Consider the following 25,176-nt stretch of genomic DNA (forward strand, 5'->3'; position numbering starts at 1 on the left):
AATAATTAGCTGATATAAAATGCCTTATTCAAACATAAATGCTAAGGTTAGCCAAATCTTTTCTTTTTAATTAAACAATTCCATTTTTAATCAAGGCAAAGTTTTAATGATTCAAATGACTAATATATGGCTCTTAATTAAATGCTCACCACAAGTAGGTCAGGATACAGGAGCTAAAAGTATGTGTCTGCAAAAAAAAGGACTTCAGAACCAGCAGTATCTGCCTTTAAAATCTTTTGCTAGCATTTCCCATTCTACAGAAGTAACACTTTGTTTAACTTTAAAAAAAGATTGCAAAACATTATATAATACCTAGTCATCTAATGAAATGTAACTGTAATTCAAAGCATATTTCTTCATTGAAATCATCAGGATTTGCTTCTAGGTGAATGAGAAGCATGAGGTTGGTCTGATTTCAGATTACATGGTTCAGACCGAGCAGAATAACAAGCAAAGAACTGATTGAGCTGGATATAATTAAGAATTACACAAGGAGTGCAGTTCAATGGTTCAAGGATTCAAAAGAGCCTATCACACTTATTACAATAGCATGCTTGTGGTCTTTCATATTAACTGTTGGTTTATGCAATTGGAGTCCCATCTTTCTAGCTAAATGTTCAAGGAGCTAATAATAGAAACAATTGAACAAATCCAGAGTCATAAAAACAACTGATAAAGAACAAGGACAAACAGCACGGTGAAAAAGGTAGGCCTTGGAAAGTAGCTACAGTGTGCCTCAGCAAGTTGCATAGTGTAAGGAAGACACAATGACTTCTTGTAAAGGGGGCTGCATTGCTCAACTGCATTCAATGCTTCATGAATGAACTTTGAAGCATTCTTTGAAGCCCTAAAATCATCACAGCAATAGCTCTTAGAATTATATACCACTTCAGAGTGTTTCACAGCCCTATCTAAGTGCTTTACAGAGTCAGCATATTGCCCCCAACAAGTTGGGTCCTCATTTGACTGACCTCAGAAAGATGGAAGGCTGAGTCAACCTTGAACTGGTCAGGATCGAACTGCTGGCAGTCAACTAGAATTAGCCTGCAATACTGCATTCTAACCACCTATCATAGTCTTTCTGTAAAGGTGAGGTGACGTTTCACTAATGTGAAATAGAACAGAATCCATCCTGTTATAGCAATAGCAATAGCAGTTAGACTTATATACCGCTTCATAGGGCTTTCAGCCCTCTCTAAGCGGTTTACAGAGTCAGCATATTGCCCCCAACAACAATCTGGGTCCTCATTTTACCCACCTCGGAAGGATGGAAGGCTGAGTCAACCCTGAGCCGGTGAGATTTGAACAGCCGAACTGCAGAATTGCAGTTAGCTGAAGTAGCCTGCAGTGCTGCATTTAACCACTGCGCCACCTTGGCTCTGTTGCTTGTGGGGGTCCCAAGGTGAAATCCCATCAGAGCATCCCTAAGTAGCATTGGTTCCATGCATGATTACACCCCCTTCAGATAACAAAGACCATGAAAGAAGCTCTTATGGTCTATTTATTTATTCCTGCCGTTCAGTATCACACATGAATAAATAATAATAATAATAATAATAATAATAATAATAATAATAATAATAATAATAATAATACATCCACGTGGTGATACTGATAGACTGTACCTGCCCCGAAAATCAGGTGGCAGAGGATTATTACAAGTGAAGCAAACAGTTGAAGAAGAAAAACGTGCACTGGCTGATTATTTAAAAGAAAGTCAAGAACATCTATTAATCGAAATAAAGAACAAAAATCTACTGAAGGCCCAACAGACAAAACAAGAATACAGAAAAGATGTGATAAAATCAAGAATGGAGAGTTGGCAGAACAAAGCACTGCATGGTCAATTTCTGGAAAAAATAAAAGATAAAGTGGACAGGGAACAAACTTGGTTATGGTTAAAAACAGGTACATTAAAGAAAGAAACAGAGTCACTAATCCTGGCTGCGCAAGAACAAGCTATCCGCACAAATGCCATTAAGGCCAAAATCGAAAAATCCTCTGATGATGCCAAATGCAGACTTTGCAAAGAAGCTGACGAAACTGTTGATCACATACTCAGCTGCTGTAAAAAAATCGCGCAGACTGATTATAAATTGCGGCACAATTCAGTAGCACAAATGATCCATTGGAATTTGTGCAAAAATTATAATATTAAAACAGCAACAAACTGGTGGGAACATCAGCCTGAAAAAGTCACAGAAAATCAGATGGTCAAGATCTTGTGGGATTTCCGTATACAAACCGACAAAATACTGGCGCATAATACACCAGACATCACACTGGTTGAGAAAAATAAGGTCACAATCATAGACATCGCAATACCAGGTGATAGCAGGGTCGCCGAGAAGGAACATGAAAAAATCGCAAAATACCAGGACTTAAAAATTGAAATTCAACGACTATGGCACAAACCAGCAGTGGTAATTCCAGTGGTAATTGGCACACTGGGTGCTATTCCAAAAGCACTGGAATTACATTTAAAACAGTTAAAAATTGACAAAATCACCATCAGTCAAATGCAAAAAGCTGCACTGCTTGGATCTGCACGCATATTACGAAAATACGTTACGACGTCCTAGGCCCCTGGGTGGGGCCCGACTAGTAACCAATGCCAAATCCGGCGAAACAACTGGCCGCTGTGATACAATTGTATAATAATTTTTTAAAAAAACTTCTGTATGGTATTTTTAAAATGTGACCCCAGTGAAGACTTTGGCAGAATCTTTGTTCCTAATGCACTAGGTATAATGTAGACACCTAAACTTTAAGACCCTAATATATATTTAATCTAAAGAAGCAATTTGGGGGGGACTTGGAAGCCAATGCAGGATCAGATATTGCTGAGTGAATTAACAGTACGTTCAACAGATGGAATACATTTTTTCAGCAACAATTACAGCAGGGGGATATCTGGTTGGTAATTGTTAACACAAGAGAAATAAAGGGGCTACAGGGATACCCCTGTTTCCTCTCTGAAATGTTGAAAGACATGCAAATTGTAAACGTTCCTAAATTAATAATACTGAACCTTAATTGTTTCTATTAAACCTGTAAGAAAGAGGCAAGTCATTTTGTAAGACTGCACAGATACCTTGCAAAACAACTCATCTACATCTTATAAAATAATTTTACAAAGAGTTTCATGTACATTGGTCAAGCCTGGTTCTCCATCATGTCTATGGCTTAGGGAAATAATTCACATTTAATGAAGATGTAGGCAACAACATCAGTGGGTAACCAGACCCAATCTTTTGCTCAGCATAAGCTCTCTGATTGAAAGCAGAGCTTGCAGAAAGCATGAAAATCAAGTTTGCATAAAACAGAGACATTCCTTTATAAGAATGCTGAAATGTAAATAAGCAAAACATTAAAACCACGGGTTCAGGAATGCTTGCCACTTTGCAAATGTCAATCCTGTGGACACTTCTGTAAAATCCACACTCAAATATTCCAGCATTGCTAGGCAAAACCCTTTTTAAATATTTGGAAAAAAGCATTCAAAACCTCTATTGAATGAATTATCCAGGAGATGCATGACAAGGCTGAAGACATAATGACTGACTTCATATATTGCAGTGAACTATGCTTGATGGTGACATTTTGATTCTGGCTTTGCATCTGATAGAAGATCAGACACTGTGGTATTTAAACTACCATTTATATCTTAAATGCAACCTCTATTAACTCTAGTAAGCAAGACTCACTCCTCATAGAAGAAATATAGGTTATGAACCAAGCCAAAAGTTGTTTTTGATGAGTTGAGATAAATATGTTTGAACCATGATAACATGGAGTATACACTTTTATCCCCAGAGCAAACCACAATTCTTTGCATGGAGATCAAAGAACAAGCTGGTGCACATCATCTATAAAGGCCTTCAAGACAATCATGATGCTGGAGAGGTATCTTCCATCACATCTGAAGACAATGGGCTTACAAGAGAAGCACAAGAAAACCCAGAGAAGTCCCTGTTTCTTTTTGCTTCTGCTTTTCTGCATTAATTGCCTGAAATGCCTCTTCCCTTTATCCAATGGTAGGCCAGGCCCTCTTTGTCCCACCCCAGTTGTACCTTCAAATGGTGATTCAGTAACTCCATTCTATTTGATTAAAGTCAGAAGCAGGTCAACAGAAACCAGTATATACACTTAAATAGCATACAAATGTAGGTGTGATGATATATACAGTATGTAGCTCCATCAACATTCAAAGACAAAGCAAACTCTGCTTTTTTTCTAGCACTGTTGGGTATTGTGGCCCAGCAGGAGCCGTTGGAGCTGCCACCAGACTCCGACAGTGAGGGGCCCTATGAGTCAGCTTTGGAGGATGTGGAGGACTCTGGACAGGGTTCCGACTCTGAGCAGGGTGCAGAGAGGCTGATTGGCCACCAGGAGGCACCTAAGCCTTGGACCAGTGGGGAAGAAACAAGGGAGTGTGATCCGGATGTCAGGAGTATGGAGGAGTCAAGGGAGTTGTTCCTAGATGCCCGGCACCGGAGAGCTAATAGGCATAAGGAACAATTACGCAATTATAGGAGGTAATTGCACTCAGCTGGTGGTCATTAGGCTCCTCTCCAGACTATAAAAGGACTGCTTGTGCACATGCCCCTTTTGCAGAAGTCAATGCAGGAACTAATGTCGGAGAACATTATTGTGAGCTTGGCAGGCTGGATTGCTGCCAAGCCTTATCTGTGCTGGATTGCTGCCCAAACTTGTCTTGTGCGGGTTTGCTGCCAAGGACCTGTCTGTCTGTTAATTAAATGCCGTAACTTATCTTTGGCTCAGAGTGTGTATTGGTGTGGGACGAGGGGGGTCAGAACAATTGGGTAATAAATGTTTACAAGAAAACAATCAACAACAGAGGGCATCAAGGACCCCAAGTTCAATCCTGAGCCTCAAATATTTTTTTCTATGATCTAGTCTGGATTCCCTGGCTGAAAAGAGGGTTGGCTTCCTTCCTTCCTCCCTCTCTGTAAGAACCGAAGTCCACCTCATGCTTTGTGTCTGAGGTCAAAAAGAATATCATTGGTGCTTCTCTTATTTAAGCAACATATAAAAATGAGCACTATAATACATTGTCGTGAGTTGAATATCAAAGGTATTTTTTGTGTGCTATAACTACCTTCTCCAAAACTGAATCAGTCTGTCACATTTGATTATTACAATTTATTATGGTTCCTAAAATGTCTAAACTAACAAGATTAGACGTATGTTTGAGCTCATATTGCTCTGCAATAAACTGTAGTACATAAAGAAGCACAATCAGAATTATAAATTATAAACAAAATTATAAATTCAGCTATAGGCTATGCAAATTCTGAACAAAAATAACATTGTTTAGACCCACCCATTTTATTTCTCCCTCATAAAACATCTAGCTCAATAAAAAATACCTATCTCTATGTTACAGATTATTTAAATCATGTCAGCATTTATTAGTATTTGTTAACTTCCATATAAAATACCTGTAATGTTGTCATAGCTACAACATTGAGAAGGATTCTAGTACTCCAACTGAAAAAATAATATCAGAGAGAGAAATTAAAAGGATCAAGGCTTTATGTTTCATTCTATGAAGGAAAGGTGAAACCAATTTATTAAATTAGTAAAGGAAAATGACTTCTTAGAGAAGGTAAAAGTAGCACTGAACCTATTTTTGTATCAACTATGAAATACTAGAGAAACCAGAGATTATTATTTCATATGATGGAAACCATTCCATTTACAGCTCTACATCTTTAAACATCTTAGTGCTGATTAACTGCAAACACCACAGTCACTGGACTGTTGTCCAGAAAGGCAATTATGTTTGCTTTCTTTTCTTTTTTCTTTTAATGGATATAGATCTCTGGCAAGAACAGCTCTAGATAGAAACTATTGGGCATTGCATTTGTAAGCTTCACTTTGCCCATCATTTAGTTGGAAAAAAAACAATAAAAGAGAATAAGGATCCCTTACTCTGTGTAGTACCAAGCCTGGATCAGCCACATATTGAAAAACTGAAAACACGCAGTTCCTCATTTGAAATACAACCTTTCTGAAAACCCATAGTTTAATTAGTTTAATTAGCATTTTCCCTCTCTTTCTCTTTTTTTTTTTTTTTTTGTAAGATGAAAAATATTGGGTAGAGCAGAACTACAGTTTCCAGTTTCTGGTTGACAATAGTCATACAAATGCTACACAGCACTGCAGCTGGCTCTTACTTGATCAGAGATCATTTGGAAATATCAAGAATGGACAAAGAAACTGGGGAAAATATTTAGAAAATCATTTCCATACAAGAAATGATTCATGACAAGAAAACAGGATGGATGTTCTCGTGAAGATATCAGGAGGAAGGCTGCCAAAAAGAAGAGGGGGTCAAACTATTCTCCAAAGCACTTGAAAGCAGGACAAGAAGCAATGGCTGGAAATGAATCAAAGAAAGAACCAACCTAGAACTAAGAAGACATTTCCTGACAATTAGAACAATTACTGGTAATCTGTGGAATGACTTGCCTCTACAAGTTGTGGATGCTCCAACACTGGAGGTTTTTAAGAAGAGAATGGACAACCACTTGTCCAGAATGATACAGTCTCCTGCTTGAGCAGTGGGCTGGACTAGAAGATTTCTAGAGTTCCTTCTGACTCTGTTATTCTGTTATTTGCTTATCTTATCCAGAGCACTCTGGTTCCTTCTCCAACTCCCAAAGGTGTCATTCTTCACAACACACAAATACCAGAGGAATCCCTGCCATGCCCACTATAAAGAAAACTACAAACATTGCAAGCACAAAATATTGACTATGGCTGAATGCAAAACAACATTAAATATATGCATGTAGAGGCAGGAAAAGAAGTCATTTAATAGGACATATGGATTTGCTTCCCTTCTTGAGGAGGGCGCAAGGAGAGAAAGATTTTGGTCATCACCAAAGAGCAAAGAGATGACCAAAAATTTAGAGAGATTATATGCGGTAATGAGAGCTGCAAATGTGTTCTTGTTGTTTTCTCATAATATGCCTCATCAATATTCCAAAAGCAAATAAGGCATTTGTTTTTTTTTAAAAAAACATTCCCTCTACCCACACCTGCAATTGAAACAGAAATTCTAGATATAAATTAGTGCAAGCAGAACTGTCAATTGCAATTTTATTCAATTTCTCATTTTCATGATAGTAAATTCATTTCAGTCTGCCTCCATGTTCACTAATTCAGCAAAAGAAAATATTTCTTTCTTCTTTCATACATCCATCCATCATCTACCTACCTACCTACCTACCCATCCCTACTACCTACCCACCTACCTATCCAGTATAGTGTAGTGATACATTTAAGTTAATTTGTTTCTTAATTGCAATTTTTTGTACATTAGAAATTATTAAGAGTTTTTGCATGCCAAAAAAGTATGCAAGCTCGTTCCAGTTGAGAGATCATCAGCTTGCTAATTTGGAGGTAAAAGTCTGGATATCATATAAATATTTTGATCAAATGCCACCAACACTATCCATTTTATACACTGTATCCATGCCATTTTATTATCCTATACATTTAGCTAGCAATTCCAATTTCAACGGATAAGGGTATTGGTAAGCAAACTTGGCCTGTGTATTTTGCTTTCCATTTTTCCGCCCATTTTGGGGCATAATAGAAAATGGAATAACAAAGTTTAAGCAGTGTGAAAGCACATTCTAGTTGAACAGCTTGTTTCAGAAAATTGTATGAATGTAGGAAATGTGAATTAAACTAAAATCCTTCCGTATCAATCAAAGGCATTCGTCTCCTGTTGCTAATTCTCTCACGTAAACAAGATTGATCATAACTTCTACCTGGAACAGTCCTGTCCTGGAGAAACCTTAGGGGTGCTTCATGTTTATTCTTTGCATCTCCTTCAATGCTCAGTGTGCAGCTTCTACTATACCTTCTTACTATCCCGTGAGATAGGTTAAGCTGAAAATAGGAGAATGACTGTTCAAGATCATCCTGACAAGATTCATGGATGAACATGATTGAAACTGAAGAATGGGCCCACTGAAGACACATATTAGCTGGATTCACCCTTCACATAATTATTTTTTGTTTGGTTTAGCATCATCTGTCAAGTCATCTGAAGTATATAAGCTATTGTCTATTGCTTAGTGTGATGCCTGAATCCATCATCGTGTACTTAGTTAATGAGCTCTACTATTAAAATGTGACATAAAGAGGTCATCTTCCCTCTCCTCAATTCTCCCTCCATAAACATTACAATAAAACAAAATCTGTGGAAGTAGGCATAGTTAAAGATTGGGCTATTTGCAAGAGAAAACATTTTGCTATTTCTTTCAACTACAGGTCTCCTCTGCCTTGAATAATGGAAATTGCATGGCTAGTATTCTTCATCAATTTAAGAATCAATGCATTACAAATGGAAAACTAGCATTGTTCTCTGATATCTTATGTAAATCCAATTCACAGGAGTTGCCCTGCCATTTAAATTATTGTGCAAATTATAACTATCATCCTTCGTCAGCCAGCATAACCTAAAAGAATATGAAATTTTTATTGCTTCTTGAACTGCTATGCTAATAAGTGTTCTGTACTGCTGGGTGCTTTAGCAACAGACAAACTTACGCTGGGAGAGGATGAATAACTGCCCAGCATGTGCTTAAACATAACAGTGCAACACCAAGCTTCATCATTTGTCAGCTTTATTTGTTTAAATGAGAAAAATGCTGACAGCAGTTATTGCTATAATCTTTTTATTTATCAGACAAGGAAACTTTACTTACTCTTAGCAGGTCTCCTACCACTGGGAAAATAGAAATTGGAATACTTTATAGCCAATTTGAAGCACACTAGTTTAAAATAGGTTTACATGCATCAATGTATTTTAAAACCTTAACAAATACTCTTTTAATCATGGAAACATTCAGATCAAAAGGCAAGGAATCTCAGTATCTCAAGGAGTAATAGACAAAAATGAGCTGATGCTCTTTGATCAGATTTGGGCACCATAATATATCATAATTTAGTGTGGTAAGAATGAGGCATACATATAGGTAGATGTCTGCCTAAATGTTTTCAACTGAAGGATGTTATTTTAAATTTCAAAATTGTGGGATCTGATTGTTTTTGAAGAATGTTGAAGAATAATGAAGAATATTGGATATGCTGGGTATGGAGAACTACAGAGATAATTACAGTATATCGAGATATTGGTAAAGTACTATTAGCCTATATATCAAAGCCTCCTTCCAAAAGTTAAGAGTGATGTATGTTATCAAGGCTAATTGCCAAACAAATAACAGACTGAATTCATTTTTTCAAAAGTTTTAACAGACAGATTAACAGAGTTGAAAGGGACCTTGTAGGTCATCTACTTCAACCCCCACCCCTCCCCAGCAGATCCTGAAACATTTTTGACAGATGGCAGTCCAGTCTGTTCTTGAAAGCCTCCAGTGATAAAGCTCCCACAACTTCTGAAGGCAAGCTGGTTGATTGTTCTCATTGTCGGAAAATTTCTCCTTATTTCTAGGTTGAATCTCTCCTTGATCAATTTCTATCCGTTACTCCTTGTCTGGCCTTGGAAAACAGCTTGACCCAGTGGTGGGATTCATTTTTTTTTTACTACCAGTTCTGTGGGGGTAGCTTGGTGGGCGTGGTAGGGGAAGGATACTGTAAAGTCTCCATTCCCTCCCCACTCCAGGGGAAGGTTACTGCAAAATCCCCATTTCCTCCCAATCAGCTGGGACTCAAGGGACAGAGAATAGATGGAGGCGGGGCTAGTCAGTCAGAGGTGGTATTTACCGGTTCTCCAAACTACTGAAAATTTCCACTACCGGTTCTCCAGAACTGGTCAGAACCTGCTGGATACCACCCCTTCCACTCTGTGGCAGCCCCTCAAATATTGGAACACTGCTATCATGCCTCCCCTGGTCCTTCACTAAACTAGCCATGCCCAACTACCCATGTCTTGCAACTGTTCTTCATGTTTTAGTCTCCAGTCCCCTAATCAGTTTGGTTGCTCTTCTCCCCACTTTTTCTAGAGTTTCGACATCTTTTTAGTAGTAGTAGTAGTAGTAGTAGTAGTAGTAGTAGTAGTAGTAGTGTAGTAATAGTGTAACCTTTATTGTCATTGTACAAAATAAATACAACTAAATTGGTGCAATCATGACAACAAATACAAATAACATAAATAGTATAAAGAATAATCCCAATGCAAGTAATTGGGAGAAAAGAAAAAAAGAAAGACAAAGAAAAACTAGTTATATGTTTCTGCGTGTGCGTGGAGTAATTGTGGTTGTGGTGGTGTTTAAGAGTCTGACAGCCTAAGGATAGAAACTATTTTTAAACCTATTTGTTTGGCTGGCTATGCTTTGATGTCTTCTGCCGGATGGTAGATGTGTGAAGAGACACTGACCAAGGTGTGAATCATCTCTGAATATCTTCCTCACTCTGCTAAAATAGCGAGACATGGTGATGTCATCCAGTGGTGTTGGAGGGCAACCAATGGTTATTGTGCCGAATTGATCACTCTCTGTAGTGCTTTCCTGTCTGCAGCAGTTAAATCTGCATACCATACTATAATGCAATATGTGAGAACACTTTCTATGGTGGACCGATAGAAAAATGTATCAGCCATTGTTCCACCTTTTTTTTTTTTGCAGGACTCTAAGGAAATGAAGTCTCTGTTGGGCCTTACCAATCACCAGGGACATGTTGTTTTTACAGGTGAGATCTTGACTAATAAGCCCTCCCAAGAACTTAAAAGGGGAAACCTTCCCCACACAGCCCCCTTTGATATACAGTGGGGCAGATTCCTCTCTGTGCTTCCGGAAATCTAGCACCATCTCCTTTGTGTTACTAGTATTTAGATGTAAGTTCTTTTTTGAGCACCATGCAGAATCCTTCTGGACTTCTTCCCTGTATGTTGATTCGTTGAGACCCAGCACTGTTCTGCAAACTTTATTATGATGTTGGATGGATCAGAGGATATGCAGTCATGGGTATATAGTGAATACAGGTAGGAGATGAGCACACGGCCCTGAAGGGAGCCTGTGCTGAGCTTCAGCATGGAAGATATAAAGGACCCAACCCTTACTGTTTGTGGATGATCCATCAGGAAGTCTTTGATCCAGTCACAAATGAGGGGAGGGAAATTCAGGTCAGTCAGCTTTTCAATGAGAATGCCTGGTAAGATGAAGGCCGAGCTGTAGTCTATAAAAAGCATTCTGACATAAGATTCCAAAATCCCTCCCACAGTTTGCTATTAAGCATGGCTTAACACAAACTGTATATGTACTTTTAGTTTTTCTTGCCTAAGTGTAAGACTTTACTTTTCTCTACATTGAAATTCATTTTGTTAGATTGGGCCCAGTGTTCAAGTCTGTCAAGATCCATCTGGGTCGTGAGCCTATCATCTAGAGTGTTGACTATTCCTGCCAGCTTAGTATCATCCACAAATTTGGTAAGTTCCCCTTCTGCACTGGGCCTAAGATGGAACCTTGTGGTATCCCACTGCTTACTTCCCTCCATGTAGATGTAGACCCATTAAGGATTACTTGTTGAATACAGTTTGTCAGCCAGTTATGAATTCATCTGGTGGTGATGCTATCTATCAAACTTTTTTCTAGCTTGCCAAGGGGTAGGTTGTACTCTATTTTATTAAATGTCTTGCTGAAGTCTAAGTATATTATGTCCACAATATTTTAGTCACTATATTGGAGTATGAAATAAGATTCGTTTTGCATGGTCTGTTTTTAACAACCCCATGCTAACTGCTAGTTATTATTTTATTCATTTCTAGATGTTGGCAGATCTGGTTTTTTATCATCTTTTCCAGTATCTTCCTGGGTATCAATGTTAGGCAGAATGATCTACAGTTTCCTGTGTCTGGTTCCCCTCGCCCTTTTTTTTTTGAAGATGGGAACCACATCAGCTCTTTTCCAGTCCTCTGGTAGTTCTCCGGTGCTCCAGTATTTTTGAAAGATGTAGTACAGTGGTTCTGAGATGACATCTGCCAGATCCTTTAGAACTCTGGAGTGTAATCCATGAGGTCCCAGTGATTTGTATTCATCAAGATAAGACAAGATAAGTTCTCTTACTATTATTTTTTGCTTATTTTAACTTTTATTTCTAGTCTGCCTTTTACAGTTATGTTTTTGGTAGGTTGGGCTAGAGTTTCTTTTTGTGTGAAGACCAGAGGTGGGTTCCTACCAGTTCGCATCTATTCGGTAGAACCGGTTCGTCAAATCTACTGAACCGGTTAGAAGAGGTTCCACCAGTGGACCCGGAAAGCAGGCCACACCTACAGAAGAGGTTCCAAAAATTTTTGAAACCCACCACTGGTCCTTGGATATGATTATTCTATACTATCATGCTCATATTTATAAAACTCAGTGCCTCTGTGAAAGGTAAGGATGACTACTGCGTTTGTGGTGCAATCAGAACATTGTGTGTGTTGAAGTTGTTTTAACGCAAACCAAAGATGCCTTTTAAAAAACAAGTTTACATCATATTCTTATGCATGCCAGTCCTATGTGTGAGGTAATTTAAGGTGGTTCTGAGTGTCATCGGCATCTTCATATCCGGTCACATGGGCGGCAAGCCACTCCCATCCGGTCACATGGGTGGCAAGCCACTCCCAGAAAGGAAGCCACATCCACAGAGTAGGTTTGAACAATTTTTGAAACCCACCACTGGCCAGCTCCTTTAGAACTCTGGAGTGTAATCCATCAGGTCCCAGTGATTTGTATTCATCAAGATAAGACAAGATAAGTTCTCTTACTATTTTTTTTCTTATTTTAACTTTTATTTCTAGTCTGCCTTTTACAGATGTTTTTGTTAGGTTGTGCTATAGTTTCTTTTTGTGTGAAGACCGATGCAAAGAATGAGTTGAGCAGCTCTGCTTTCTCTCTGCTGCCTGTTACTTCCTGGCTCTCTTCTCTCTTTAGTGGATCAACTATTTCCTTGATTTATTTCTTATTATTTATATACTGGAAGAAACTTTTTTTGTTATATTTGACTTTTGTTTCACGTGTTTGTTTACTCTGAACCTTTGCTTTCCTAACTTCATCTTTGCATATTCTGGCTATCTGCTGATATTTGGCCTTAGTTGTGTGTCCCTCTTTCCATTTTTTGTACATGTCCCTTTTGTCTTTCAGTTTGTCAGAGAGATTTTTGTGCAGCCATGCTGGTTTCTTCTTTGATTTCTTGTTTTTCTTTTTCAGTGGTATTGTGTTGGTCTGGGATTTTATGATATTTTCTATTAAGAGAAAAAATCACACCAATTTAACAGATAAAGGAAGCACACACAATGAAATAAAAATAAAAAGTATTAATGTCCAGAAATGAAACTGAGAAGAAAACTGTAGGAGAATTAACTATTTTTTTTTCAATTTTACATAGGAATGTCAACATCAGGGTTTGGATAGAGAAGCATTTCTACAGCTACTTTTCTTTTTTCCTTTTTAAATAGATGTTCAAAGCCAAACTACCTGGACAAATTAACATTTTGAGAAGCTGCATATGCTATTCATGCATAAATCATAATGCAGAGAAAAGTGTTGATGTGATTGCTTCACTGAGATATTCTTACATGCCCAGACTGCAATAAGCAACATGTGCTGGGCTAGTACAAAGAAATTGGGAAGGAGGCTAGAAGTAAATGTGAATTGAATTGCAAGTTGGGTACGTGCCAAAGCCAATCACTTCACTCTTCCACCTTGCAACAAACCTGATGCAAATCCATCTGCTTTCCATTCTCAGCAAACTAATTAGAGGGTGAGCACCTGCTTTCTTAAGCATCAGATTTATACCAATACAAAGTCTGAGGCACAGCAGATACTATATCCAGAGTTCAGAAGAAAGAGGGATTGTCAATGAAGTATTCCATACTTTAAAAAAAATGTTTTTCATTTACCCGTATTAAGTTTTCTCAGCCAGTGATCACTTCAGCATTCTAACGTAATGGGATATGAGGCACATCTTCCATTATATTTCCCACAAAAGACAGAAATCAAAAGGTCTATTGAATGTAAGCATTTTTTCTCTCAGGTTTCATAACCAGAGTTCAAGAAATAATCCATTACTTGAAACAGGAAGCATTTCAATAGAACAGGAAAAAACAGAGCACTGTATCCTTGACAAGAACAAATAGAATACCCATACACCAATAGCAATAGCAGTTAGACTTATATACCGCTTCATAGGGTTTTCAGCCCTCTCTAAGCGGTTTACAGAGCCAGCATATTGCCCGCACAGTCTGGGTCCTCATTTTACCCACCTCGGAAGGATGGAAGGCTGAGTCAACCTTGAGCCGGTGAGATTAGAACCGCTGAACTGCAGATAAAAGTCAGCTGAAGTGGCCTGCAGTACTGCACCCTAACCACTGCGCCACCTCGGCTCTACAATGGGGGTTTTAAAGAAGAGATTGGACAACCATTTGCCTGAAATGGTAGAGTTTCCTGCCTGAGCAGGGGGTTGGACTAGAACACTTCTAATGTCTCTTCCAACTCTGTTATTCTGTGCCTCCCCAAGATGGCACATCAATCCCAATTACCTCTATTTTACCATCCAATTCTTTATTTTCAACAGTATTGGTGAGTTCTTGGCAAGAACCCAGTAAAAAATGTTCCCAAGCCCCATACACTGTGTATATACACTCAGATGTTCTCATGCATTCATTGCTGATGTAATATGTTTTGTATGGGTAGTCCTGATTTCAAAGGAGAAAAGGTAATCTTGGTCAGGGATCCCCAACTCCCACTCTATGAACTGATACTGGTCTGCAGCATGCCAGGAATCAGATCATGCAAACAAGCAAAGCCATATATGCGGGACACAGGCAGCATGTGAAACTGTATCCCCTTTGGTCCATGGAAAAACTTCTATCCAAAGAACTGGTCCCGGGTGATAATTAACCCAGAGACAGTTCAGCTTAACCTCCCATACATATTAGGGAAAATGCATCCAGTGCATCCAGTCACAATAACTTGCTAAAGCCCACTGTTAGCTCAAGATTGAGATCCCAGGAAGGACCTGAGCCCACGCCAATAGTGGTGCAAGGGGAAACCCATTATGAAGTTAAGAGGATTTTAGACTTTAGGTTACAAGGGGTCAATTACAATATTTAGTACATTGGAAAGGGTACCCTTTGTCTGAAGCCACCTGGGTTAAGAGTTGCTATGTGAAAGCAGATAGACCAGTAAAGCAATCCCATGTTCAATTCCCTGAGGAGCCAAAGAGTCCCCCTGGGGAGGGAGAGGTGGTTAGAGACTGGCTGAATTAACCTCCCATGCTCCTCTCATTTCAGGATACACTTTTTTTCATCAGCCCTGGAGTCATCTTTCTCTTTGGATCTTCAGGGCTGCCACATTTAGTCCATAGGCCTGCTGTGGGAAACTGGGAGGGGGGGGTCACATGGAGTGGATAGATGGCCCAAATAACATTCTTTTGTCTGGGAGTCAAGGATGTTCAGCCTCCACGTGGAGAGGGCATGACATCTCCAGTTGGGAGGGAGGGTTGATTGGACCATGTGATGGACTTGTGGGTGCAGGGGAAGGGACTTTGACTTTTCTTTGGGTGGGGAAGACCCAGGGTGCTTTCAGATTGGATTTTCCCAGATGTGACAATATGACATCTCTAATAAAATAGAACTTTGAGGAACCGCTGGCCTCGGAGTTTTATTCAGTTTGGGGTGTTACCACAGGAGCCGCACCACTCCAGATGCTTGTGATCAGGGTGATGCTGAGCGAACCCTGGATAGGAATGAGTAGAGTGCAGCGCACCCATGCCTCTGAATGGAAAGCAGCGAGACACACACACACCCGAGCCCAGTGATTTCTGGGAGTGGGGACTCCCACCGCCATTGTGATGCCAATTGCTAGCGGTTCTGGAGCAGTTTGACCAACTCAGCATGAGTAGCATTGCACATCCTTCCCCACCCAGCCAACCCAGCTGAGTTCTGGCTGAGCCCATGTTCACCTTTCTGGGCCTAGGAGCAGCAACTGTTCAGAGTGGAGTGTCAGCTTCATTTCGCTCAATGCACCTGACAAAGAGGTCATGGTTTACCTGGATGATATCCTCATATCAGTGAAATGCTAGAAGAACATGTCAAGTTAGTCTGGCAGGTGCTGAAGAAACTCCTAGTTGCCACGTTCTATGCAAAACTCTCAAAATGTGAGTTTCATAAGACTTCCCTGAACTACCAGGGCTACCGAGTGTCAAGTGAGGGAATAGAGATGGACCCAGGGAAAGTGAAAATGCTGCTAGACTGGCAACCCCCAAGCACACGCAAGCAGCTTCCTGGAGTTTGCAAACTTTTACAGGTAATTCATTCCAGCATTCTCAGAAGTGGCCCTAACAGAACTACTGAAAGCAGAGGCCCACAAAGCCATATCAAACTCAAGCACTGGCCTGGACACTGGATTGTCAAAAAGCATTTGAGAAGGTGAAGCAACTCTTTGCTGAAGAGCCAATCCTCCAACACCCTGGTCCTGAGAGACAGTTAATTGTTCAAGCTGATGCCAGAGACATTGCAGCGGCAACGGTGCTTCTCCAGAAAAACACCACAAGATTGACTATTGCCTTGTGTGTCTGTATCCAAAAAGGTCACTGACACTGAGAGGAGAAGGAGGATATGGGAGAAGGAGGCCTACATAGTCTGCTGGGCTCTCCTCTCCTGGAAACACTTATTAGAGGTGAGCAAGGTGTTCTTTGAGATCTAGACTGATCACAAAAAACCCAAAGCTTTAAAGAGATCCCAAAAATTCTCCATCAAGCAAGTCTGCTAAGTGTAGTATTTTCAGTGATTTAACTTTGAGCTAAAGTACTTTTTTTTTTGGGGGGGGGGATCTGCTAGCAGACAGACTGTCATGAAAGCCACAATACAGAGGGAAGAGGTCATCCATGACATAATCCCCACCTCACAACAAGTGGCACAAGTCACCACCAGGAACCAGACCAAATGCCAAACAGACCTATGGGGTGGGTGGGAGGAACTGACAGTGGCACTAAAAACTATACTCCCAGCCAACCAATGGCTAAATTAGAACTGGGACACTCTAACTATGAGAGAGGCAATTTTGGTGGCCAAAGATGAAAGCTGATGCAGAGGAATAAGAGTGGTGACAATGTGCCACCATGGAAATGAGACCAGGGAAACCTCCTGGACTCCTCCAACAAGTGGCTAACCCCAGTCAGCCCTGGGAAGAGATAGCCATGGATTTTATTGCAGGGGGAATACAATTATCTGGATTGTAATTGAATTGTTTTCTAAGCAAGCCCACTTCAGGACTACCCTTAGTCCAGAAACTAGCAAAAATGTTCATCAAGCAAATTTATTGGCTGCATGGGGTGCCCCGCTGGGTGATCTCCGACAGAGACATCCAGTTCACGTCTAAGTTCTGGAGAAAGTTCTTGATATCTGTCGGATCAACTCAGGGGCTTAGCTCGGCTTTCCATCCGAGTACGAACAGAGCTGCAGAACATGCAAATGCCATGGTAGAGCAATACATAAGATGCTATGTGTATTACCATCAAGGAACCTGGGCTGACCTGCTACCTTTCGCAGAAGTGGCTTAGAACAACGATTTGCCCACCTCACTGGATTAACCCCTTTCAAGTCACCAGCAGCATGGATTTCGTCCCCTTGCCCAAACTGCTGAGAGAGCCACCCTCCTCCATGACTCTAGCCAAATGGATGGAGTCGTTAAAAACGGGGTGGGGAGACACCAAAAAGGCACTGGCAGAAGCTGCAGAAGCATACAAAAAACAAGCCAACAAGCATCAGTCTCTCCATTCCCCCTTCCATGTGGGAGATTGAGTTACCTGTCAACGAAATACATCAAATTGAAATTGCCCAGCAAAAAGCTAGGACCTAAATTCTTAGGGCTATTTCCAATAGTGAAAATAATTAACCCAGCGACAGTTCAGCTTAACCTCCCATACATATTAGGGAAAATGTATCCAGTACATCCAGTCACAGCAACTTGCTAAAGCCCACTGTTAGCTCAAGATTGAGGCCACAGGAAGGACCTGCGCCCACGCCAATAGTGGTGCAAGGGGAAACCCATTATGAAGTTAAGAGGATTTTAGACTTTAGGTTACAAGGGGTCGATTACAATATTTAGTACATTGGAAAGGGTACCCTTTGTCTGAAGCCACCTGGGTTAAGAGTTGGGATGTGAAAGCAGATAGACCAGTAAAGCAATTCCATGATAAAAGGGTCCCCCTTTCAGCCTTCAGATTGGCTGAATTAACCTCCTATGCTCCTCTCATTTCTGGATACACTTTTTTTGTCAGCCCTGGAGGTCATCTTTCTCTTTGGATCTTCAGGGCTGCCACATTTAGTTCATAGGCCTGCTATGGGAAACTGGGAGGGGGGTTGCATGGAGTAGATAGAGATTGATGGCCGAAATAACATTATTTTCTCTGGGAGTCAAGGATGTTCAGCCTGCACCTGGAGAGACCATGACTGGGAAACATCTCCAGTTGGGAGTGTGGGTTGATTGGACCATGTGATGGACTTGTGAGTGCAGGGGGAGGGACTTTCCTTTGGGTGGAGAAAACCCGCTGTGCTTTCAGATTCGGGTTTTCCCAGATGTGCCAATATGACATCTCTAATAAAATGGAACTTTGAGGAACTGCTTTCAAGACTTTGTTTATTGCTAGCATTGATGATGTTATCTAGTTTGGTAATGAAATGTCTGCAAGAAAACAACCAAGTTTAAAGAGCACCAAGGACTCCTCATTTCAATCTGAACTACAAATATTCTATTCTATCAGCTTACAATTCTTATTCTGCAAAACCTTTTCCCTTTGAATTCTCCTCCAAAATGGTCCATTGCTATGTTTTTTTTCCCTCTTGGTACCAAATATATATCCTAACAGAGGGATTAAAAAAGTCACAATTGGTGATCTCAAAGTTGCTTTTTCAAAGGCAACTGGACTTTGTTTTTCCTAGAAGACTTCTCATCCAAGAACCAATTCAAATCTTCAAGATAAAACAAAATCCATTTCCCTTTTGAAAAAGCAACGTTGAGACAAACATTATCTGGATGACTGAGAATCTCCATAGACATTCACCAATGGTGAGTTTCCAATATCCAATACCACCATATGTGTTTAAAATTGATAAGAAGCAATCAAATCAGGAAGTTTCCTTAACTCTACACTACCTAGAATGATAGCAGGTGTTATAATTTATTATAAATATGCCCTTTTGTTTTCTCTGCATTGGTTTTATATCTTTTTATAGCTTACAGCTTTTTGATATACTCAGATGAACTAATCAATAAAATTGATCGTTGTTGTTGTTAAAAACAACCTTGGCATGCTAGTATCTATGATATATTGCAATGATGGCAAACCTTTTTTGGCTGCCATGCCAAAAGCGGGGGGAACACAGGGGGGCATGCGCCAGCATGCCACACCCATAATGCTATGAGCATGACTCCCCCAGCATGCGCACATGCGTGCAATCAGCAACCCCCCCCCCACACACACAACTTTTGCTGTGTTTTTTTCACCTTCCCCAGACTCCGGAGGCTTTAAAGGAGCCTGGGGAGGGCAAAAACAGCCTCCCCCGTGGATGCCATCCAGAGGCCTCAGAAGCTTCCCTGAAGCCTCTGGAGGGCAAAAAAGGGACCTACAATGAACCCGGAAGTTCGGGAATGGTGACTTCCATTTTGTCCATAGGGCCAATTTTCGACCTCTGGAGCCTTCAGGAGGATTCCCTGAAGGCTCCGAAGGGTGAAAAGTGGACCAATGGAGAAACCATTCCTGAACTTCCGGGTTCCCCGTAGGGCCGGTTTTTGCCCTCCGTAGGGTGAAAAATGGCACTACGAGCAAACCGGAAGTCCTTTCCCGAAGTTCCAATTTGCCCATAGGGCCAGCTCAGAGCATGCATGCGCGCTGGCCAGCTGACAGGGCAACACCTTGCTTGCCCTGACAAATGGCTGCATGTGCTACCTGTGGCACGCATGCCATAGGTTCGTCATCACGGGTATATTGGGTCCTATTAGATCTGTTGCCATATTTTCACCTGCCATGAGAGAACCTTGATTTATACTTTCTATATTATAAAATCTGACAAATTTTAGGCACTGCAGCCTTGAGATGCAACTTGTATCTCAATATCATGAAATAAAAATGAAAAGGAGCATCAAACAGCTCATGACACAAAAAGAACTACACAGCCTCCGTTACTAGAAGAAGTGAGCTTAATTCATCTGCTCCAAATGCCCGTGAGCTGCAAAACTTGTACTAGTAATTTAAGTGTGGAAATTAAACAACAGTGCCTTGTTCCTTTTGTTCTGAAAGTAATGATTAAAAGAATATTTTTGCATGTTCTTTTCAGCATTGTTTCATATACAATCTATAATAGTCTTACTTTGAAAGCACACTTTCAAGTGTTCAAATTTGCTGGAAAATAAGAAAATGTGTTGCATTTCTCAGGGTTCCCACCCACCCATCCAGCACACTGACTTAAAATCCCTCTCTTTGCAGGTTTTTTTTTTTTTAACCACAAAATGATGTTGTGTGTGTGTGTGTGTGTGTGTGTGTGTATTCGAACCTGGGCTATATTACATCTTAGGCAGATGTCTAAGCCATTAAGACGAATCCCAGGAAGGGTATGGCTAGCTGATGAGAGCTAAATAGCTTGAAATAGATCTATACTAGTCTCCCTTTATTTATTTATCAGCACAAATACCACACAAATATAACAAAGGCAACAGTAAAAATATTGGGTTTCTGTTGTGATGGACTCTTGTGATGAGCCGATTGACAGATAATGGAAGCAATTATGGGAGGGAGCATACTGCTTCCCTTTTCTATCTATCAGCTCACTCTGGGAGCCATTCAGGCAGAAAGCCATTTTTTATGTTGCCTTGCACAATTGCAACACACACACACACACATACACACACACATATCCCTTTATTATTTTTACAAATATCTCAAGGCTAAAAACATATCTAGCACATTTTCTTCCTCTGATTCTCTCCCTCCCCCCCAACAACAATCTTGTGAGGTGAGTTGGGCTGAGAGAGAAAATTGGGTCACTCAGATAGCTTTCATGACTAGGGCAGGTCTAGAACTCACTGTCTCTGGTAATGACCCGGGGTTTTTTCTTTCCTAAGGCAGAATTAAAACTCAGTCTCCCTGGTCCAAAGTCACTCAACTGGCTTTCATGGCTAAAGCAGACTGACAGTTGCCTACTTTCTATCCTGATGCCTTAACCATTGGACCAAACTGGCTCTCTATGTAAGTTCCTAATGGCTCAATGCCTTGTGGAAAACAAAATGTTGAAGTAACCTTTCATGATACTTCTGCTAGCTGACATGGGACATAAAGTAAATAAACAAGTCAAGCTATTCACAAAGGCTCAAGAATATGTTCTAAAGTCACCCATTTTTACCATTTATCTGTAATACTAATACGTTTGTAAGTTAATGTGCATAGGGCTGAAGCCTCTTACATGACACCTTTCTGATGCACACTTCTTGACAGTTGCCAAGAGTCCTGGCTCTATCATATATTTTATTTAAAAAAAATAATTCTGAAAGCAACTGAAAAATGTTGTTCTTCAATATATCAATCCTTTGTGCTGGCACAAGTATGTCCCTTGGGGTAGCCCAATTGTGAATGGGCAAGCCCTTGCCTTGACAGCCATTTTATAAGATTCCCAACTTGCTTGCAAAATTCCCAATATATGCATGGATCTGGTAAAGAAAAATCAATCACTCACCTGTGATTTTGTCCATGATCTCCTCCGAGACATGCTCATTTTGGTGAACCCACTCTCCATTGCATTTAAAGAAGATCTGCATTGCTGGCATGGCTCTGCAGCGCAGCACAATTGGGTTGCTTTTAATTATATACGCATCATCAGGTTCTTGCATGAAATGGGGTAGTGTCCCTGGAGCAGATGGAACAGATTCTGGCAGGGTTTCACTGGTGTCCATTCCTGGAAAAGCAAAAAAGAGGATGTCATGCCATATAAAGATCTTCCACCAATCCCGACTAAAAGGCAATGAATGTGTTCTATTCTATCCCTTCCATACGAAACCTATAGAACTTCCAAAGCATACAGGATAAAATTCAGAAGGCTGGTTCTAGATCAGCATTTGTCAATCTCATCCATTTTAAAATGTGTCAGAATGTGAAATGTATCCAAGAATTCCCCAACCAATATTCAGAAACGAAAAGGTTAAAAATAAATTACTCAAAAGACAAAAAAGACATTAGACCTTTTCTGAACTTGTCCTACTGTTGGGAAATTTCCAGCCAGGCAGGAAAGAAGTTTCAAACTGGTTATTCTTGAATCCTTGGTAAGACACAAGGGATCCAGAACTGAACCCCCTCCCCTTAAGCTCCATGGATATTACCTATCTGTTCCCAGGCAAAGGCTGTCAGTCTAGGGAGAATTCTGTATAATAGGCAGAATATAATAATGTCTTTGGCTTGAACCTTACATGTGCCTATTCACTTGTGCCTGACACCTACCATATTTTTTAGAGTATAAGATGCACCTTTTTCTTCTCTAAAAGAGGGTGAAAATTTGGGTGCGTCTGATACACCAAATGTAGCCCTTCTCATCCACCGGCCCCCACCCTTTGGCCTCTGCTTCCCAGTAATTTACCTCCTTGCAGCAAACTAAGAAAATGGGGCTTGCAGAGATGGCAATAGGCTATGGCAATGCCTGCAGCCTGAAACAGCTGGTCATTGGGAGGCTGGTGCTTAAACTGAAATTGAAAGTGAATCTTGCTGTTTGCTGCAAGGAGGCAAATTGCTGGGAGGCAAAGGCAGATTTTTTTTCTTCTAATCAGGCTAAATTGAAACAGGCTGTTTGCTGTTTGCTGCAAGGAGGTAAGTCAATAACTATAAATGCCCATAGAATGTTCAAATGATTAGACTTATTTTTTTTTAAGATTGCTTTATTATTGTTCTAGCCAAGTTAACAAAATGAAGAAACTTTTTAAAATAAATGCTTGATCTGAAGAGGCCCAGTGCTATTGTATCTTCTTTTAAATAGCAGAGAATAACATATACTTCCAGAAAGCCACATCAATTTTAACAGCATCTGCAAAAGTATAGTCTGAAATGTAACACCACAAACTGTGTATATCTTCTGTACTGTTTGCTATCTGCTGCAAGGAGGCAAATTTCTGGAAGGCAGAGGCAGATTTCCCCCCCTTGTTTTCCTCCCCAAAAGCTAGGTGTGTACTGCAGAGCGTCTTATACAGTATCACGCAGTGCTGAAGAATTTTTTGCCTGTTTTGCTCAATTTTTAACACAACTGGTTTTCATTATGTTCTGAAAGGCCATTGAACAACGATTTCCAAATAACATTAGGTTTTTAAACAATATATGCCATTTCCCAAATTCAAAGCAATAAAATTATATTTAGCTTAGCATAAATCATAACCACATTATGATTTGTCTTCTGGATCTCCTTAAGTTGCTGGGGAAAAACATGGAAAGGTAAATTGATGTTTATTTATGCAAACCACATGGAGAGAAGGGAGGGGGGAATGAAATATAACCACATAATCAGAAAACACTAAACTCTCTAAAGAGGTCATCTGCCTCAACTTCTGATGAGGTGGACACCAAAGCAGCAGAAAATGCATTTCTTTATTTTAATTTTTCAATATTGACTCCAAGTTCAATTTACTTGGTGATTTGTATTCACTTTAATTTTAAGTGTCTGTTCTATATAAGAAGAATGGCATTTCACTTCGAATGTAACTTAAAATAGATAGAATTTAGTACAATTGTTTGGGAATTTGACTTCCACTGCTTGCATCAACCTTCTGCAAGGCAGAATTCACAAATAAAAAATTGATTTTTGTTTACATTATATGGCCAATAGTGCATTCCCTGTCTGCTTTTCTTTGGAAATACACTGTTTACTCCAACAACTTTTCAGAGAATAAAGTTATTATAATGACTCAATTCCCTTTCTTGCTTCTCTTAGATATGTCCTACAGCATATTTTATGCAATAATATGGTGTTCATTTAATAGGGCCATATAAATGGTTGAAAACCACCAGATCAAAGTGCATAAAACAATAACATTTGGAATGTTCGTCCTTTGCTAATGGAATGTCTAATGCTTGTATAGTCTGGCTCATAGTATTTATTTCCAGCATACTTTTTAAAATTCAGTTTAAAAAAATTTGGTGCTAATGTACAATGTGTCTTCCTTAGAGCTAGTGGTTTGGGCAAGGCAAATTTATGCCAGGTAATTTTTTCTTTATAAACAGAAGTGGTTGGCTGTCATCAATGCAAACACATAAAAAGAATTCAAAAGCATGTTTCAATCCAATTGAATGAAAGCCAAGAGAGCCAAATATAGAGTTTTTCTTCTTCTTCTGCAGAGCACTAAATGCCTATGCCTAGCCACACAATACAGATACTTTGGAAATTAATAGCCCCACAATGTTTTGTGGGAAAGGGCTGGAATCACATCTGACCTAAACTAAGCCTGCAACAAGTCTCCCCCACCCTTCCACTCTCAAAAAAGTGTTTGTGTTGACATTTTTGTTTTAGTGCCTAGGTGGCGCAGTGGTTAGGGTGCAGTACTGCAGCCACTTCAGCTGACTGCTAGTTCTGCAGTTCGGCGGTTCAAATCTCACCAGCTCAGGGTTGACTCAGCCTTCCATCCTTCCAAGGTGGGTAAAATGAGGACCCAGATTGTGGGGGCAATATGCCAACTCTGTAAACCGCTTAGAGAGAGCTGAAAGCCCTATGAAGCAGTATATAAGTCTAACTGCTATTGCTATTGCTATAGTGCACCACTAAATAATACTGTTTTCCTAAGATAGAGATGGCCAAATTGGTTGGTCATCATTTTCTTGTATGGCTGGAATGAGACAGTTTACTCCTTTTTGTAAAATATTCTTATTTTAGGAATATGGATTTTTTTTCTTGATTCTTTTTTTTTTCATCAGTCTTTGGGAGTCTTAGGATCAGAAGGGAGATACCAAAATAGGATCAATGATGTTGGGAATACTAGTAGCCCACCCTGTTCCAAGAGAAGGATAAGTACAGTTGGCACTGTCAAATGTTTCTCAACTATTACTTTCTATGGACCATGATGGGAGTCATGATGGGAGCAAACATACAATATCAACTGGAGAATCATGCAAGAACTTCAGTTTTATCCAAATAATCATGCTGATTGTAGTCCTTAGGGTAAAATACTC

The 25,176-nt window shown here is 40.0% G+C and overlaps 1 protein-coding gene across 1 annotated transcript in view; it reads right to left on the reverse strand.

Moving 5' to 3' along the window:
- UNC5D (unc-5 netrin receptor D) overlaps positions 1-21,929 on the reverse strand; it is a 189,685-nt gene extending 167,756 nt beyond the window's left edge. Inside the window, 1 exon segment of the mRNA XM_032229779.1 lies at positions 21,713-21,929. Coding sequence (XP_032085670.1) covers positions 21,713-21,929 — 217 coding nt within the window.
- Positions 21,930-25,176: the final 3,247 nt, after the last annotated feature.

Source organism: Thamnophis elegans, chromosome 13, assembly GCF_009769535.1.
Source record: "Thamnophis elegans isolate rThaEle1 chromosome 13, rThaEle1.pri, whole genome shotgun sequence".
Taxonomy (NCBI): Eukaryota; Metazoa; Chordata; class Lepidosauria; order Squamata; family Colubridae; genus Thamnophis; species Thamnophis elegans.